Source organism: Electrona antarctica (assembly GCF_951216825.1).
Source record: "Electrona antarctica genome assembly, chromosome: 13".
Lineage (NCBI taxonomy): Eukaryota > Metazoa > Chordata > Actinopteri > Myctophiformes > Myctophidae > Electrona > Electrona antarctica.
This window is the reverse complement of record NC_136794.1, coordinates 14,041,744-14,062,161: the sequence shown is the minus strand read 5'-3', so window position 1 is coordinate 14,062,161 and position 20,418 is coordinate 14,041,744. Positions and strand designations below refer to the sequence as shown.

The window sequence follows — 20,418 nt, the reverse complement described above, 5'->3', positions numbered from 1 at the left end:
CAACTATACTTTTTATTGTTATTTACTGTACTGTACTCTGTACAATATTTGCCTGTGAGATGTAGACATACGGTGTGTGTGTGTGTGTGTGTGTGTGTGTGAGACTACTCAAAACAGCTGCAGGGGTCAATAGGTCGAACGGTCGTACTCGGACATAGGGACAAATAGACATACAGTCAAAGACATACAGACCTACATGCTGTACACGCACAGTCACACACACACACACACACACACACACAGCTGTTCATTGGAGACATGAACATGTGCACCGCTCAAAAACACAAATCGGCCTGTTATAGCGACCATGAGGCTGATTAGAACAATTGTAAGTGGCATTTCTTATCAGCCTAGTGGGAATGTGCATGAAAATTGTCACCGTAATTGCATGCTGTGTTCATGATTTGAGGCATTTTGTTCAAAACGGACCAATCCTGCAAACTTTGGAAGGCAGTCCAGGTGGTTAACATAACCGCATCCATATTCATGGTATTCTGGAGAAAACCTTCGCAGAAAATAGCAGAGCTTAGAAGTTTGTAGCTATTTTCAGCGATGAACTTTAATGTAGAGCAAAAAACTAAATACACTTGTGTTGAGACCTGAGGACTCAGGGACCCCACTCAACAAGAGGTCACTCACACTGAGGCCCAGTCCAGAGACCCCTGATCTCACCTGCTGAGGCCATTTATGAGTCATGCGTGGTCAACCACCTGCTTACTTAGACTGTAATCTTTATCCAGGAGACACTGTAATGATTTATTCAGTGAGCCCGTCCTTTTTATAGTCCTCCTTGCTCTACATTTAGTTTTTGAGGGGCGCTAGCCCCTCACCCCCTCCTATGTCCAGCTTTGAGGGTTTGTGTAAACACAAACATTGAAGACAAAAGTGTGTCAACACAAACATTGAAGACAAAAGTGAGGACGCAAATTGTGATTGGCCAGAATGAGATAATGTATGATGACATATGATAAGAGCGCCCCTCACTTCACATGGGTGTGATTTTTTCTTTAGATGCATCTCTGAAATACCATTACCCTAAACCAGGGGTGCCTGGACCGAGGTCCCTCAGGGCTCAAGGCAGGGCAAATTTATAAACTTTTTTGTTGACAGGTATCCCTCAGAGGTCTAGTTGTTCCCCTCTTGCCCCCCCCCCCCCCCCCCTCTACACCAAATCTCGTTGTCGAAAATAGCCAATCTACAAGCTCACTGCAGCCACAACACATTGTGAGCTTGTAGATTAGCTATTATGAGTGCACCTATTTATATGACAATGCCTAGAAAAGGGACGCTAGCTGGTCCATGTGGTTAAACATTAAGGCAACTCAAGGCTGGAAAGGAGAACAATGACATACAACTATATAGCCAATCTACAATAACAGTTTTTCACAGTGATACTATTTAATTTCCCTCATTGGTAGATTAACCCACCCTACATTTCAGGTAAATTATAGGCGTATACAAAAGACTATTTTCACATAATCAAAGAAAAAGATCAAAGAAAAAGCTTTAAAGGAAACTGACCAATAGGTCATGAATTCCCCAGCCAAATGCCTGTGTGTGTGTGTGTGTGTGTGTGTGTGTGTGTGTGTGTGTGTGTGTGTGTGTGTGTGTGTGTGTGTGTGTGTGTGTGTGTGTGTGTGCGTGCGTGCGAGCAAGCGAGCGAGCGCGTTGGAGACTTGTGGAGGGGGGGTTGGTGCAGTGAGAAGGTTATCAGTGGGGGAGAGAGAGGAAAGAGGTTCCTGCGTCTGCACCAGAGGAGGTGGCACTGGAGAGGACCAGCAAGAAAAACAGTTCCCTTGTGGCTTCGCTGGAGAATATCTTCATCCCGTCGGACCATCGCGGTCAAAACACTCGAACAGGGCACGGCTTCCTTCATTTCTCTTCAAGTTGACGTGAAGATAACGAGCAAAGCTGGAGACCGCAATTCATTGCACTGCACCGCAGGAGCAGCAGCAGTTCCAGTGGAGCGGGACAGAGCGGCAGCCTCCCCCTTGGACCGATGAACTGGCCGAGATGTCCCGACACATCTACACCCGTCACGGGGTTGGCGACGGAACTCAGAAGCCAGTGTTTCAGGTAAACAAACGTGACATCTTTTGAACAAGGTGGACCCTCTTGTAAACAAGTGTAATGCTTAATTGGGTCGTCCACTCACAGTTAACAGTCTTTGTATTGAGTTTGTGCTTGAAATGTACTGTAATTCTGCAAACTGTTAATACATATATTTCAATTAATCAATCAAAACAAACGTGACATCTTCTCTTCTAATAGACTGGGCTAATTGGTGTTGTCAACAAACACATCAATTCAAATTATGTTCTATCCTTTCCTTTCCTCAGCTTGTCAACTTTGAAAAATTACCAATGTTTGTTGCAGCTTTAATCTATTTTTGCGCTATGACGCTGATTTCTTGTCCTTTCCAATGAAAGCGTTCTCTCGCTGACTCACTCTCAGGCCTAGTTAACACCTACACAACAAATGTTTGGTCCGTGTGTGATGCCTGATTGCTTTTTGATTGCTGCTCCAATTCATTTTCAATGGGAGTCACATGGTTTGACCAAACATTTTTGTTTGATGAGGGGGGAGCAATCATTAATCAGCGATCAAACACAAATGTTTGATCAAACCATGTGACTCCCATTGGAAAAGCATTGTGGTGGCCCAAAAAAACAAAAAAACGACCAAACATTGCTTGATTGGTGTTTGGTACGTGTGAATGAGGCCCAAGTCTCAGCTGAAAATGTAATCATTCCTAATGGGCCACTAATGTATAATGTATCATTAATCAAAAAGGGGCGCAGGCCTGCCGTAGCCTATATGCGGGTAATTTCATTTATTTAAATGGAAGCAAAATAGGGGTTTTAATTATGCATCAGTTTAGATGGAACTCGTCTCGTTTTAAATGGGATTTACAAGGGACTTTAGAGGGAAAACATCTCAAGGAAAGATATAAAGAAAAATATCATCTACAAATTGTCATAATAGTCAATATGGCCTTGTTTAGTTTTAATTTTGTAAAGCAGAGTTGTAGCTACTATTACATTTTCCACAGCTGGAATTATTTAATTAAAGGAAATCCTAAATAGAAACATTTACTGGATTATATCAGTATGAGTCAGTATGCCAAAAAATAGTTTAAATAGTGCTGTGTAATATGAATTTAATTCTAGTCTTTAAAGGGTAATGGTATAGGTCTACAACTCTACACAATGACACTAATAGAGATGCACACAACATTAGCCATCTGCTCATATGTAGTTCTAGGCCACTACCAGCTCAGTGGTTAGACTGTCCGCCCTGAGACTGGGAGGTCGGGTGTTCGATCCCCAACCGGGTCATACCAAAGACTTTAAAAATGGGACCCAATGCCTCCCTGCTTGGCACTCAGCATCAAGGGTTGGATTGGGGGTAAGTCCCTGCGACATACTAGCGTCATGTCCAGGGGGTGTACTTGTGCATCAAAGCTGCCTCACGCTACAGAAACAGGAGATAGGCTCCTGCCCTATGGGCCTCATGGCTCGACCGGGCCTCATGACATCATGGCTTGGCAAGGCTTACTTTCATATGTAGTTCTGCAGTCCCCATCACTTTAAAGTTTTTAACTATTCATTTTTGAAAGAACATTATGAAATAGTTAGAAGCTTGGCCACTTGCCTCTGATCTGTTATGAGGTGCATTATGTTCAAAAGGAATTGTGCCACAGAACCCATCATTCCCATCTAATGTCACAGGAGCTATCACACTGTAACAAGAAGGGGATAAGGAAACACTGCAGTGTAGAAGTTCTAACTTTCCTTTACAAGCACAGCATTTTGATTGATTGATTGAAATATTTATTAACAGTTTGCAGAATTACAGTACATTTCAAGCACAGACTCAATACAAAGACTGTTAACTGTGAGTGGACGACCCAATTAAGCATTACACTTGTTTACAAGAGGGTCCACCATGTTCAATTCATCAAAACATTTAGAGACGTACAAATAGACACTTCTATATAGTCAAAGAACAGTACAGAAAAGTACACTCCTGATCTTCAGCACACAATAAGATAGTGAATGGAAATACAATATGACATACAGTACATATACACTGTATATTCTTCTATATAAAGTTCAAGTTGCGTCTGTCTGGTCCACAGTCCACAGATATGTCCGTATATGAACTCGACATTCGTGATCGTGAGGCGTCATTGCGATAACCCCCGGGCATCAACAAGCATGCAGATGCTTGCCATAGATAGATTACAGGAGGCAGTTTAGTCAGATGCTTGTCTTTACAGAGATCACTGGAGGAAAGGTACCTTTGTGTGAGTGGTTGACAGGTAGACAGAGGAAGTGAAAAAGTGAATTTGAAGTTTGTGTATGTGTCCCTCTCCAGGCAAACAGAGGCACGTACTCCAGACGCAGTCGGCTGAAGAGGTCTGACGGTAGCACCACCTCCACCAGCTTTATCCTCAGACAGGTAGGACAAAGTCTGTATGTGACTTATTCAAATCCTCAGTGTTTGGAATGACACGCTACCTATGTTCTTATTCATTGATTTAACAACACAATAGACTCTCAACATACAGGCAATGATAATAAATATAGCTGCAAGCAGCTACAGTATAAGACGGGGTCAATCCCAAAAAGAAAAAAGATATTCACAATATACACAATGAGCTATATAAACATTGATGACTGACATTATTTGAAAAGTAATAAATATATCAAATAAATAACGGTAGTGGGTCACACACACCAAGACTTCAGTTCAAAATATTGATTTCATTTTTGAACTGGGACAAACGTTTCGCCTATCCAGCCTTCAACACTGATGAAGGCTGGATAGCCGAAACGTTTGTCCCTGTTCAAAAATGAAATAAAAGTTTTGAACTGAAGTCTTGGTGTGTGCGACCCACTACCGTTATTTATTTGATATGTTTTGAACGGGTAACGCACCTAAAGTCAGAGCGCGGTGGTCACATGAAGAGAAAAGTAATACATACAAATCACACTTGTGTGAAGTGAGGGGCGCTCTTATCATCATACATCATCACATTCCATGCTCAGCCAATCAAATCATCACAAATGTAGTACACACAGACACACAAAGCTGGGCAACCAGTCAGACTCCATTCGCATGTGGAAATGCGATTTGGCCAAAGAAAATGAAAGCAAATCAACAATTTACTCATCGGGAGATCTAAATGTCAGAGGTCTTTTGACGAATGAGTGGATGAATATCCTGCTGTATTGCAATACAGAAAACTGGAGAAGTTTTTCCTTCCCGATACCAATTCTGATACCCACGACTTGTTAGAGTACTGATCCGATACCAGGACTAGGACAGTGGTTCTTAAACTGGGGTCCAGGGACTCTCAGGGTTGCTTGAATGGGGTCCAATGTGGCCTCACAAGTCTGTAACTCTGAGAGTGTACAAACTGAAGCATCAAAAATATTACTGTGAATGAGAGTATCGGCAGTTTTTTCGATACCAGGCTAATTTAATTCATCCTTTTTCACATTCATCTTGACTGAGGGGGCTGGACAGTTCCCATGGCACCAGGCTTGCATAAGGGTCTATTTGGAAGGAACCTACAGTATAAAGGTCCATTTGGGTCTGTTAAATGAACACAGAGGTTTTTGTGTTTCCTAGACAGATTTTCTTACAAGTTACAATCAGAAGTGGCCCTTTAAGTAGCCTAATCATGGCTCCTAGTTTACTCATATGCCATAATTTTACTCAGAATTGCTAACTGGAAATGTACTCCTAGTTCATTTAAAACTTGTAAAAGCGTTGGCTTTAGTTTGTCTTCCTCAACTCCTTTTTTCTTTTCTTTTTTACACACAGCTTGTCTCAGAAACTCAGGGTGAAATTAAGGCTCTTTATCAGTTGATATATTGAGTGCAGTCAAGATGGACATCACCTTGGCAGGAGCTTTTTGAGCACTGCACTACTGTTGTTTGGGGAATCAGTGGCCTTGATTTGTATCATCCAAGGAATTTAGCCCGCTCTGGCTGGTCAGTAATTCAGCCTAGGGCATTCACTTCTAGTCATTTTTACTAGTTGACTAGTTGCCTAGTTTACTAGTCGACTAGTCGACTAGTTGTTTAACCACCTATTATGTAAAAACAAAAAAAACGTTTTTTTTTTGGGAAATAAATATTTGTGCATTTAAAAACTGTGTACATTGATAATCTACCGGATCTTGAGGCCTACAAAATCGGGGGAAAATATATATATATATATATATTTTTTTATATATATATAGTGGTGTAAACCACTCCAACAACTGGCTTTGTTAGTTTACGTGTCCACGTGTTTGTTCGTACCAAAAAAATTAGCATGGTTGCTATGGTCACTCAGTTCACACGGGTGTGATTTAATTACGTCAGACATTACGTCAGACCACAGCTGATCAGGCTATATAATACCTTACACCACTCAGTTCACACGGGTGTGATTTTTTTTTTTACTTATCAACTAGTCAACTAGTACCAGCAAGGTTGACTAGTGGATTTACTAGTTGCTTAATGCCTATAAGCCATGTATAATTCATATTCTACGGGTTAGACAGGGTTGCCTAAATACACTCCCTGCTCTCTCCTCACATGCAACATTGTGAAACAGATTCAAATGTGTCCAGTCCAGCAATTATTCTTTCACACAGCAAGGACTTGCGCTAGGCTGTGAGTCCATCCCAGCTAATAAGTTATCAAGGGAACTGCAGGCACACAGGGACCATTCAGCAATGCAGGGACACTTTGTCATAAGCTACTTTTGTTCCAACCTATTTTGTTCTCATTCTCCCACCCCCAATCATGCACACCAGCTGTCCTATTACAGGTGAGCATATCAAAGCAAAACAAATCAGGTCAGAGGCTTTTTGATGTACATCTGTAATAACAAAATAGGCGATGGCTTAAAAATAATATGTAAGAGAGGTTAAACAACACGGTTATGATGCAATACATTAATGAAGAGGGTGAATATTTGTCAATGATATTTTCTTACAGGTTCACACCACTGTACAATGTAGGTCAGTCCATACATGGGGGAATTTATTGTTTTCTTTTTGTTTTAATTTAAGCACTGGGATATTTCTGGTCACATATCTCTTTTTGATGACCAGAACAAACTCTGGTCTAATATTCACTTCAGTAAAGCCTAATTTTGCATTCAACATAAATCATCATAATGGAGCTTATGATGGCTTCTCTGTGAACTCCCCTGAGTGTTTGTTCAGCCTATTGACATTGCTCATTAATTATAGAGCATGCACAGCGGGAACTGTGCATGGCATAATTATGTGGCTCACCGTGCTGATGGGAGGAAACTATATCAGAGAACTCTCATAAAGACATATCCTACTCAAAGGAACGGAGACTTTAAAGTTAAAGCACTCCTACATGTTTTCACCCACACGATACGAATAGTTTCAATCTCTCTATTTTACACTTTTCATGCTCTTTCTCCAACATATATGCAGCATTGTGCGCTCATTCACACCCACTCACATGCACAGGGATTTAGTCACCCTCCGTATGTTTGTCATCAGGTGAGAAGAGGAGTGGGCTCTGTGATTAAGCTCTTGCGTACCCTGGCGTATCCATGGTAACAACTACTGCTCAACAATATGGGTCATGGCCAGCTGTTTGACTGGCAGGTAATAATCCTCAATTTCACTTCTAAAAGTGGAAATTAAATAATTAAAGTTAGTAAATCACCGCTCTATATACTCTTCCGAGGGAGACTCAGACGGTTAATAACAACCCAGTAGAATGGATTTTGCTCTTACTTTATACTTTAAATTGTCAGAGATTCTAATGACGTAACAGCAAAATGGTCTCTGTGTGAATATGATCAGTTAGCCCTTTGATAAACCCCACCAGAAAAAGCGATTGTGCAATGCCAATCCAAATAGTTTAGCAACCGTTGCAAAGCAAGACAAGCTTTCGTCACCTCATGACAGACTGACCCACCCAGGTGATTACATTAATACTAATGACTAGGGATGTCCCGATCACGTTATTTTGCTCCCAATCCGATTCCGATCATTTGATTCTTCTGCCGATGTATTCTGCCGATACCGATTTTTTATTTTTTATTTATATTTTGGAGCTCTTCCTATATACTGTCATTTTTAACATGCATCTCAATGGATGAGAAGGACAGCTTGCCCTGTCTCCTCGCTGCTAACGTGCCTATTGGACAAGGACGTGTTGGGGAGGGACTTAGCGAAGGGCTAATTGAGCTTTGTATTCGTGTTTCATTTGCAAACCTGGTGTGTGTGATGTATTGATGAAAGGCTTGGGGAGAAAGAGAGCCAGGCTTTTATTTCATTCAGCTTCCAGATCTATGTGTTTGAGTGCAAAGATGATGTTTGGAGTGTCCAGTGGTGGATTTAGTGCAGATTTTCTCAGAGAATTAGGGTTAGGATAAGATGAGCGTGGCAGCCAGAGCCTGTGAATATCTGGCATGACCTATCACTGACTTGCGTCTTCAAAGGAAAGTGAAAGGAAAGGGTACCTGCATGCATGCATTTGTGGCACTGCATGAAGTGGTCCACATTCACATCCTGCTCGAAGGTCCCCTGGGGAGAGGTGTTAAGCTGAGCAAAGTTAATTAAACTGAAGGACATGACACACTTTATTTCTGGCGAGTGACACGACCACTAGCCAAGAAGGGCCATGACTACTAGCCAAGAAGGGCCATGACTAATGCCGCATTCAGGTTTTACAGATCCTCACTGATCTCACTGCAGCCTCCTCACTTATTACCATGTTTTCACATCCGGGTTCCTCGCTCGCAGACCTCCATTGTAAGAAACAGCTTCTGTTAGCAGTAGCTCACAATGTTTATCTTTCGCCAGAAATGTTAAGATGTCGGGAGCGATGTGATGAAAAATCACAAAACACATGCGAACCTCGGATGGATGATGAATGATCACCACGAACAGCACTCGTAGTTTCGTAGATAACAGCCAAAGAAGATTCTACTTTTAATAGGGCCCTATGGAGTTGGATGATGGAATATATTCCGCCAAAGGCATCCAATTGGTTAAGAGTGGCCTTCTGGAAACCTCTTCAATGTGACTTGATAATTTTGAATGGACTTCTTATCCTACATTCATGGCCAGGGAAACCAAGGAACATTTCTCTGGTCTGTAATGCAAATCTGAATTACATTTAAATCGAATGGCCCATTGACTTGAATTAACTCTCAAGGCTGAAAGCGCAGCCACTTCATTCCAGAGATTTAATTGCATTTCTGAATCACAATGCATCAAACAAAGACATCCATCCTACCAATTTCTTTTTCAGTGTACAGCCTGCAACGTGATAAGGAAGAGGCTGCTTTGTACAGCTAATTCCCCCTTATGTGGGTCATGCTTGTGAACACTCAATGGGCCCTGGCTGCTCCACCTCACTCTCATCTGCATTCTGCACCAAGCACTAGTTCCAGATGAACATACCATACACATGACAGCCTTCTGTCCATCAACATACAATACCAACATAGAAATAAGAAATAGAAATGCAACAAATCAAAATTGAGAGACATTTGTATATGATGAGTATATTAAATCTGTGTATGAATGTATCTGTATACTTGTATGTATGTATATGTCTGTTGTTAAGGTTTTTATGGGACCCCCTCGGAAATTAGATGCTGCATCTCAAGGGGCTATCCCTTCAATAAAAATCACACCGTGCAAAGTCATCGTAAATCATCTCAGTCCAGCAAGTCAGAATTTGCGTCCTCACCTTCGTCTTCAATGTAATAATAATATATAAATAAAAGTATTATTCCTAAAACATTTAAAATGACCTATCGATCCTTAAAATATCTAAAAACAAATTAAAATATATTGATGAATGAGGCCAGTGCAACGGAGCAAATGAATAAGGTAGAAGAACCCCCCAGTTTACTCACCATGGGGATTGTGAGTTGCTGGACCTTTGCATTGTGAGTGCATTGAGTGTCAAAAAATTGTAGACGTGAGAGAAGTGGGGGGATGTCGTCGTCATCCCCCCCCCCACTACACCCTGATTGGGACCTGTGAGGATTTACTTATAGTGACAGTCTACCTGCTGTAATATTCCTTATCAGAAGAGGGCAGTGTTGCACAATTTTAACAGGACCAATTCCCTCATTTGTGTAATTCTTTCAGTTTTTATCTTAATTTCCCCTTCATAGTACTGTTACATTCAATCATAAATAGTTTAATCATCAGAGCCTTTCTAAATCGAAGTCAGGTTCTGATCTTCAGATCAGTACTCTTGACCCTTTTCTATGGCAGAACTGATGATATATAATGCAGTATAGCATACCATTACATAGCTCCAACATCTGCGGATGGATGGGGATCGTATGGCCTCTGTGTGTACGTGAAGATGTAATAACACATAACCTGAGGTGTTGTAACAGAGCAGGGATAACAACAGGTCAAGATCTCGTTTTATATTTATGATTAACTTCTTGTCCCCGACGTCAGATGCGGGGACGGGCCAGCGCTACTAGCAGAGAGACAACAGCCTAAGTTGTCTCTCAGCAGCAGCAAGAGACAACGGCGTGTGCCTGCAGAATACGCTCCAAATTAATTCATATGCCTAGTTCGGTCTCCAAAGCCTGACAATACGCATCCAAATGGACTCGCCCAAGTTGAAATAATAGTTTTCAATTTCTAATAGTGAAACATACACGTTACTAAAATAATAATAACAATAATATGGGGGGAAAACAAAGGCAAAAAGGGGGACAATGGAGACAGCGCCTCTTTCACCTGATACATTATTACTACAGTATATAATCAATACAATACAAAAAATGCCAGAAAAGGTATAGGGCAGACCATGGTCCAAATGAGCCAATTGATTGCCAAGGCAACCCGTGTCTAAACTTGATTTGGCAAATTACCCATACCTGCCTTTTGATTAGTTAGTCAGTCCACTTTTCAGTCAGTTTTCACTCTTCAGACATTCTCCACACATCCTCTATAGACGGTTACCACACAAGGACTGTTCCATATGGCCACAAAAGGGCCACAGACACGTCAGACAGACAGACTGTTACAACAGGTACAACAGGTACTCGTATTTGATGGGTTGGGACTCGGGAGTGAAACTATTTTTAAACAAGAACCGTTACCACAGTGCAGAGAATGGTGATTAACGCTCCTGTGGAGCTCTCTCTCTCTCTCTCTCTCTCTCTCTCCTCTTCCTTATTCACTGTCAGCCAAGCTGACTGGAGCATCTCCTGGCCAATCAGCATGCTGCATCCCTTTCTCTGTCATCGCTCAGTGTGGGAGGAAGGGTTTGGCTCGTGCGTGTGCGTGTGTGTACTGTGTGCGTGTGTGTACTGTGTGTGTGTGTGTGTGTGTGTGTGTGTGTGTGTGTGTGTGTGTGTGTGTGTGTGCGTGTGCGTGTGCGTGTATGTGTGTGTTGTGCTTGGAAGGCAGATAAAATGCCAGGTCTGCTCTGCCTCTGGGGACAACCAGGCTGCCTTAAAATGGGAACCAACGCTCGTTAGGCTCTGAGGCTCGGTGGTGATAATATTCGATCCACTGTCTATTCGGGGAAAGAGAACAGGCTCCACTTTTCTCATCTGCTCCTGTGGTGGGGTCTCCTCTGCTCTGCCTACCTTCATGTGGAGAGGGGGACAGGGTTGTAAACCCTCCCAGGCCCCCTTCATCACCATCCATCCATCCTACATCGAAGCTGGTTGATCGGCAGTCGCTTTTACTTTTGTTCATTCGCTCAAGAGGTGCTTTTGGGAATATCACTCCTCCATGTATGATAATTTGTACCTTCATGGATTCGAAGACTCGGAAGCGGTGAGTTTGTGTGAGGTGACACGGTACAGTAGTGGTGTGAAATACATGTTGTATCGTGTGTGTGTGTGAGGTGCCTACTGTACATGCTTAATGATTGTGTGTGTGTGTGTGTGTGTGTGTGTGTGTGTGTGTGTGTGCGCGCGTGCTTGCGAGGTGCCTACTGTACATGCTTAATGATTGAGAATGTGTGTGTGTGTGTGCGCGTGCGTGTGTATTTGACACTTGTGTACATTCATCTTGCACATTGTTGCTTTCCTCTGGGGAGTCAGAAGTGTTTGGGGGGAGGGTGTGCGTGCGTGCGTATGTGTGTGCGGTCTGTGTGCGCCTGTGTGTTCCTGTGCGCGTGCATGTGTTCATGTGCATTCATGCATGCATGTATGTGTGCATGCATGTGTGTGTTTGATAGTCAGAGACAGAAGGAGAATGTGTTGTTTTTTCGACTCACAGCGCATTGGTAAAAGTCTCTCTATACTCCAACCTGTGTGGTGCTCCCCAGGCATCAGACTTGGGGATGCAACAAACAAACAAGAGGAATCCATGCCCACTTCCATCTACCTGAGCATCTACTGATCTGGACAGTGTTTCTTTTCCATGGTTCTGTATGGCCTAAAGGGTGATGTATAGTACTTAGTTGGTTGTGTGCCAACATCACACACCAACAATTCAAGCTCACAAGTTCACAACACACATTGTGAGCTTGTGGCTCTGCTATTTTTGATGGGAGACATGGCATGAATCCAAGTATAGCCCAGGCTTAACTGTTTGTGTGCGTGTGTTCAATTCAATAGATTCTCATCTATTTAAGTGTCTTCCCTTATTCTGAACTGAATTTAATTCGGTTCAAGAATGGCTTCTTACTAATAATCTTATATTAAAGAAGCAGACATCTTGCAGCATGTTGTTTGGTACTAGGAATAGGTACTTTCGTAATCGTACATCCTCCTAATTTGTTTGGGTCTCCACTTAAAACAGTACAGACATTAAAATAGTTAGGTCTATGATTTCAAGCCTCTAATGATTCTGTCCGAGTCGCCGTACACGTTGGCATGTTGATTTGAAATTAGTGCTATTCCCATCTTCTGTTGCACAGCTCACTATTTATTTTTAATGAAATTATTGATATGCTTTTCTTTTTCTTTCTTTTTTTCTTTTTTGCAGTCAAGCCATTTTCAGGGTTTCTGCAGTAGCAGCACATAATGCAGTAGTAGTCTGGAGTAAAGTAACTAATAGTCTTAGATTAATGTATAGGTCAATACATTGTTTACTTTTCAAATAAGAAAACACATTGTTCAACAGCTTCTACTTTCTATATTGATTATGGTGACATCATATATCGGAACACCTCTGAGACACATCATCTACAATAATATCTGTAGAGTTGTACTCAATTGCCCTTACTGTACACACAATAGACATCACTGTGTTTTGTATGATACGCTCAATTGGTTATCTGATCTCCTCATGATAGAAGACATTTTCATGCGGCGGTGGCTCAGGGGTAGAGTGGCTGGATGGTAACTGCAAGGTTGCCAGTTCGAACCTGGGCTCCCCCAGAGTTAGTGTCAACAAAGTGTTCTTGACTGGAAAAGGAGAGAGGCCGCACGGTTCGTAGTCACGATGCCATCAAAATCTTTATTTTTCCAATGTTTCGGCAACAAGTTTCCTTCTTCAGGGAAGAAAGTGTTCTTGAGCAAGACACTGAACCCCAAATTGCTCCTGATGTGCTGGCTGGTGCCTTGCATGGTTTCCGCCGCCATCGGTGTATGAATGCGTGTGTGAGTGGGTGAATGTAATGCACAATCTATGTAAAGCGCCTTGGATAAAGGTGCTATATAAATGCACCATTTACATACTCAACAATGTTTTTGACGTACAAGCCTACAAGGTATTCAGAGTGAAATTGGAAGATGTTCATTTACTGTAAGTTCAAAGCACCTTCTGAGCACCTTCTATTAGAATCTAATTAATTAATTAATTAATTAATATTAATATTATTAATATATTAATTCATATATAATAATTAGATATTACGCTTGAGAGCTTCAGACAGTACTACTTGTCAACCAGTAGGTGTCCTACCTGACACCAAGGTCAAAATGTAACCACTGATCATTTTGCAATCTGGGAGTGGGAACTCATCAGCAAAAGAAGGAAAAAACAGCGCCCTCTGCTGTTTGTTTCCATTTGAATTAGCCTCTGGGGGCCAATAGAATAATGGATAACAGGATGTTGGTCCGCCCTCAGCCCTCCTCTTCCGGTGGAGTGCCTGGTTTTCATTCCCACTAACAATAATGTGTACACGTTCTGAATGCCCCTGCCGACAGATTCAGTAGCGCAGCTCGGTATCCCAGGTCTTGATAGATTAGTTGTATACAAATTCTATCATACAGATTGGTTAAAATATTAATCCGTAACTTATTTAGTAAGTTACGGATTGCATATTTAAAGTCACAAGAAAGCTTTCTCGTATAAACTTTTTAGAACTGAAGGTGATGGCCCGGCCCGGCCCGGCCTAGCGGTCTGGGCACCTAGGCTGTTAATCCAGCCTGACAGTGTGTCGCGGGTTCGACTCCCGATCCCAATGACCTTTGCTGCGTGTCACTCCCCATCTCTCTCCCCCCATTTCCTGTCAGCTTACTGTACACTATCCAATAAAGGCAGAAAAAGGCCCAAACATAATATCGTAAAAAAAAAAAGGTGACCTAACCCAAACCTGATGTCAGAACAACAAGGCTGAAAACATCCAGAGTTGGCAAACTTGGCAATGACTACAAAGCTCTCTAGTCTAGTTGATAAGCTAGTGGAGTACCACAGTCTATCTTGCTTTATACCCAGTTTTAGGTCAGCTATCTGAGGCTTTTAGTGGCCCTGTGCTTGACTATCAGTGCTTGTCATTGGCCTGTTAGTGTTGGGCTTTTTAGGAAGTGGGTCTTTGTCCAAGGCTTCTGTGAGATGACTGGAGTCCAGAAATCTTCAGCCTGTGAGTACTGGATGATCTGTTATTACAGTATGTTAAGATTTTGCATGACTCATTTCTAAATGTATTGTTAACATGAAATTATTATAGGGGGCATTGTTGGTAAATGCAGCATAATATGTGTGTTCCATAGTATATGATATGACAATGCCTTCTACCTGCTGAAGTTTCATAGTTCATACAGATTGTCGGCTAATAGAGGTTTTCGCGCGTGTAGCGCTCTCACACCTAGAGAGCACGCCACGTGTTTACCAACACAAAGCAGGAACTAATGTTGCTCCAGCAGGAACGTCCAGGTAGCGGAGAGTCACACGTCGTTTTCGGATTCAATATTATTATGATGCAAACGCTCCTTCTGATGCGGGATTGACGTCCACTTCAGGGCTATGAAGTGGACGTCTCCGGCCACGTCATTGTTTTGTAGTTGTTTCTTATTACACTTTTCTGCGGAAGTGTGTTTGGGGAGCGTGTGTCCTGGGGTCGTTATTATGGATCCCACCGCAGTTCTAGGAAAGCTAAGCCCTGTTGTGATTGGCCAGTAGTCGAAGACCCACAAAGCTGGGTTGAAAATGCAGTTAGTGACATAAAGCCATAGAGTATATATATAATAGAGACTGAACTGGCGCGAAGCTCCGCCCCCCCAGCTATTCATGTCAGTGGAAGTTGCTCAGTGGCGTTTTGAAGCACCCGGAAGACTGCCGGAAGTCCCTCCCAGGACCTCAACTTTGAGGTCCTGAGTGACGTAGGGCAACCGAGCGCTCAACGTTAAAGCCCAGCTGCACGGGGTTTCCCGGTCATGAATCCACGGGTCCGCCTGTAGTCCCTCCTCCTACCACTAGGACCCAGAGCTTCAACGTTGGAAAGTCTGCCTGCCCCCTTGCATAAAGCACAGGCGTATACGGCACTTCCGCATACTCTGCATACGTCACAGCCTATAACATGGCCACCCGATTTTGAACACCGAATTGTGGGCACGGAATTAAGCGTATTATATAGGATATGCTATATATGGGATAGTTGCAGACATGGGTGATTCTGTGTGCTTCTAGCATCAGCAGGACCTGATAGATATGGAGAGCAGGCAGGAAGCAGAGAGAGAGAGCTAGTTGATTGGGAAGCAGAGTGAGCTTTGGCATCTGGGGAGATAAGGTTTGAGTGTGGCACGATGGACTCAAGTCTGGCTACTTGACACTCCTAGATAATAGCCTCACTAATGACCCAGTCTTTGTACCGAATATGTGTCAGACTGATACGTGTGCGTGCGTGCGTGCGTGCGTGCGTGCGTGCGTGCGTGCGCACATATGTGGATGGGGTGGCTGTTGCTTGTGTGCTTGTGCCCATGAGAGTCATTTTAGGAATGTTTTAAAGTGCTTTGTGCTCTGAATTCTTCTCTCCCTCTTGCTGGAAGTGAAGAGGTGGTAAATGATGTCACCTTCGTTTCTTGTAATCTCAATGTTTTCACATTCTTGGAAGGCTTATATTATATATGGCCAAAGTACTGTAGTGTGGCAGAGTTCCAAAAAACATATTTGCAAATAGTTTTTATATACCAAACATATGTAACTTTTAGGAAATGCATAATATAAGACAAATCCCTTAACCACTGAAGCCTGATTTATTGTCGTACGGCGATGTCACGTAGTGAAAAGAAGTGATTTACAAGGTCCCCTATTTTCAGAAAGAAAACATTTGAACATTTTCACCTATAATGATCAGGTGAAAGTGGTTAAAGAAAGCACAGTTAATTAAATTCTGAGACTGTACAAATGGAGCAGGAAGGGGGAGATTTAGCTGTACGTGTGCTATGAAAAGCACAGGTAACCCCTGTGGAGCAAGCAGATATTTCCAGAAAGGTGTTTCATTATTTTCAGCCAACATTTAAATGGCGGTGTTGTTCACACCTCTGTAGGTCTAAGGTGTGGCTTCTTCTTCCGTCTCCTTATACATTTCATTTGTAACGAGGCAGTAAATAACAGTGATTTGTATCAAAGGAAAGACTCCCATGGCTCTCAATAGATCGTTATTACGAATTTACGGGTGCCTATAGGAACCCCGGACAAAGGCATTAATCCTCTCCGAGTCTCCGTACACGTTGGCATGTTGATTTGAAATTAGTGCTATTCCCATCTTCTGTTGCACAGTTCACTTCACTATTTATTTTCAATGAAATTATTGATGTGTTTTTGTTTTTTGCAGTCAAGCCATTTTCAGGGTTTCTGCAGTATAGCAGCACATTAGACCTGCAATCTATGGTTCTTGCATCATGCATACTTCGGCTTCTACCAATTTTGTTGACTGATGTTTGTGGCATGTGTATTTTCTGTTTCTGCACACAAATAACAAGTGTTATTTCAACTCTTAGATGGTAAAAGTATTTCAGACGAAATTGGTAAATAGGGCAGGAATTTTAAGCAATATATCATGCCTAATCCACATGTCAAACAGCCCTTTGTAAGCACTCCCCCCCCCCCCCCCTCAGTTTGCTCCCATGAGCTTTGTCTTGCATGTGTATGAGAGATAGGTGTGGGGTACACACATTTTCCTTTAAAGTGACTGCAACATACAGTATGGGGGATATGTTCTACTACTACCGGTAGGCCTATATTCTTGCGATAATATTCACCTACTGTTTTTCAACGACAATTAATTAATTCCAACCTGCATTATAGTTTCTGTCTGTCCGCAGTCAACATAATATGATTGCTAGAGTGCTAATAAGGTGTTAGCAGGCTGGCTGCACTGTTTCTTCTCATACTGATACTGTATGCATGTATGGATGTTGTTAATGGGCTGTGTGGAGTGGAGTATCTGGCAATGTCTACTAGGACGACAGACTGTGCCATCGTCTGTTAAGTAAACATTTGTGCTGAGGCCCAGTTTTTCCTCCAGTATGGCTGAGTCTGCAGGAGTGGGAGCGTAGGCCAGCTGGCTGCCCAGGAAAATGGAGGCTTGATTCACTCGGCATGACAGGCTTTATATGTGCAGGTGTGTTTGCAACGAGCGCGCCTCACACATTTTCTCTGATGAAACACCATTTGTAGCAAATAGCAGTGTTTCACCCTATACAGACTGTTATTCATAATTTGATGCTCCTCGTGGTTATCATTTCATCATACTTGAGGTCTGGTGTGGTGGTTCTGTTATCACTAGAGTAGATAGCCCAAAGTGAGATAGCCTTTACAGTACATCAGATGAAATTATGCATGGTTTCCTCTGATGTCGGTGTGTGAAGAATGTGTTGGTGAATGTAATGCATTGTTGTGTGCTTTATAAATGCACCATTTATGCTATTTATGCTCTTTCGAGAATAAATAAGGTTTCAATCAATCAATCCTTTAACCCACAATGAGAAAGAGTTAATTGCTTCAATAATCTAACAATACTAAGCAATATGATGCTTTGGTCAGTATAGAGCGTCGCAGTCCCCCCTTTCATGACGACGTGAGACCCAGAAGTGAATTCCTCGTTCATTTTCTCCATAGGTTTTTCAAAAATTATTAGATTTGAGGCACATTTTAACGATTTTTCAAAAATAGCAGACCTACAAGTTTTTGATTGATTGATTGATTGAAGAATTTATTAACAGTTTGCAGAATTACAGTACATTTCAAGCACAAACTCAATACAAAGGCTGTTAACTGTGAGTGGACGACCCAATTAAGCATTACACTTGTTTCCAATAGGGTCCACCATGTTCAAATCATCAAAACATTTAGAGACGTACAAATAGACACTTCTATAGACAGAACAGGAATTCATCATAAAGGAGGTAAAAAGGGAAAAGAAATATATACAGTGAGGGGAAAAAAGGGGGGGGCGGGGTGGGGATTCAGATTTTACGGGGGCCAGTTTCGAATTGCAGCCATCCGTAGGTGCCCTTTGAGAGCGGTTTTGAAGGAGTCAAGGGATTCGCATGTCTTAATGACAGTTGGTAGGGCGTTCCACATTTTGGTGGCATAGGAGCGAAAAGAATTTAGTCCCTTGTTTGTGCCGAATCTGGGTTGTACATGGTTCGTTGCACTCCCTCTGGTGTTGTGGGTGTGGACTTCGTTAACGTTAAGGAAGTATCTAGACAGGTACATGGGTATCTTGGTGGTGTATCGAATCTTGTGGACCAGACCCATTGCAAGATGCTGTACTCTGTCGTCGACCCTAAGCCATTCCAGCCTGTCGAAGTGGGCAGGGGTGAGGTGGGTTCGGGGGGCTAGATCAAGTAGGAGCCTGACCAGTTTGTTTTGGGAAGTCTGGAGCCTGGTTTTAAGGGCCTTTGAGGTGCTGTGGTACCAGGAGGTGCATGCATAGTCAAAGAAACCCTGTACAAGGGCTCCTGTTAAGGTCTTCAAGGTGTTTTTTTTGACCAGTGAGGAGATCCTGTAGAGGAATCTTGTTCTATGGTTGACTTTTTTGATTACGTTGGTGGCCATTTTATCACCGGAAAGATTAGCCTCCAGGATGGAACCTAGGTAGGTAATTTCATCTTTACGTGTGATAACATTGTCACCCACTCTAACCAAGAAGCCATTTGCCTTGCTGAGATTACTAATAGAGCCAAAGAGAATGGATTCAGTTTTTCCCAGGTGTAAAGATAGTTTGTTATCAGCGAGCCAGGTGCAGATTCTACCGAGTTCAGAGCTGAGGGCATTTTCAACCTGCAGTTTGTCCCTGTCCGAGACCAGCAGTGCTGAGTCATCTGCGAACAGGAACAAGTTGCAGTCACAGGCTGAAGTCATGTCGTTTACATATATTAGGAACAGTAGAGGCCCTAGTATGCTTCCTTGTGGAACGCCACAGCTCACTGGGAGGGGGGGGGGACAGTGTTCCGTTCACTTCCACCATCTGTTCTCTCCCCTCCAGGTAGGATTGCATCCAGCTCACTGATGTGCTATCGAAACCAATTGCTTTTAGCTTGTTAACCAGTATGGAGTGGTTCACGGTGTCAAAAGCCTTTTGGAGGTCCAGCATGACCATGCCGCAGTATTTGCCAGCGTCCACCTCTTGTTTGATGTGGTCGCTCAAATAGAGAAGGCATGTGTCAGTGGAGTGGGATGTTCTGAAGCCAGATTGGAACTCGTACAATAATTTATTAGTGGCAAGATACTTTTCAACCTGTTCATAGACTATTTTTTCCATCACTTTCGAGATGGAACTAAGAATAGAAATAGGGCGGTAGTTGCCGGGGTCTAATTTACTCCCTTTCTTGTGCAAGGGGGTTACTTTGGCCAGTTTGAAATCTTGGGGGACCTGTCCCTGTTTGATGGAGAGGTTTACTATGTGGGTGATGATTGGAGCTATAGAGATGGCTGAGTCTCTGAGAAATTTGGAGGGAATGTTGTCATGGCCTGTGGCCTTGTGGGGTTGGAGGGCACTCAGTTTCTTAATTAACTCACCAGTTGTTACCATAACTAGTTTAAAATCGTCTTTACAAACACCTAGGTTTCTGTAGAAGGTTGTAATGTGCTCTACACCAAAGAGCCCAGAGTGGGAGGGCAGTTTGTTAACCAGAGTTGTTGCTATGTTTGTAAAGAAGATATTCAAGTAGTTGGCCACATCAAGGTTGTCAGTGATGAGAGTGTTGTCCGATTTGATGTTTATGTTCGAAAATCTGGTTTTTAGTTTCTGA

The 20,418-nt window shown here is 42.6% G+C and overlaps 1 protein-coding gene across 2 annotated transcripts in view; it reads left to right on the top strand.

Moving 5' to 3' along the window:
* The first annotated feature begins 1,735 nt into the window (after positions 1–1,735).
* LOC306934745 (voltage-dependent L-type calcium channel subunit beta-4-like) overlaps positions 1,736–20,418 on the top strand; it is a 44,814-nt gene continuing 26,131 nt past the window's right edge. The window contains exons 1-2 of one of the 2 annotated variants that reach the window (XM_079517493.1): positions 1,736–2,076; positions 4,381–4,464. In XM_079517493.1, coding sequence (XP_079373619.1) covers positions 2,014–2,076; positions 4,381–4,464 — 147 coding nt within the window. In that variant the 5' untranslated portion in view covers positions 1,736–2,013. Of the gene's footprint in view, positions 2,077–4,380; positions 4,465–11,757; positions 11,822–20,418 lie in introns of those variants that run through there. The other variant, XM_079517494.1, reaches the window with a different exon arrangement.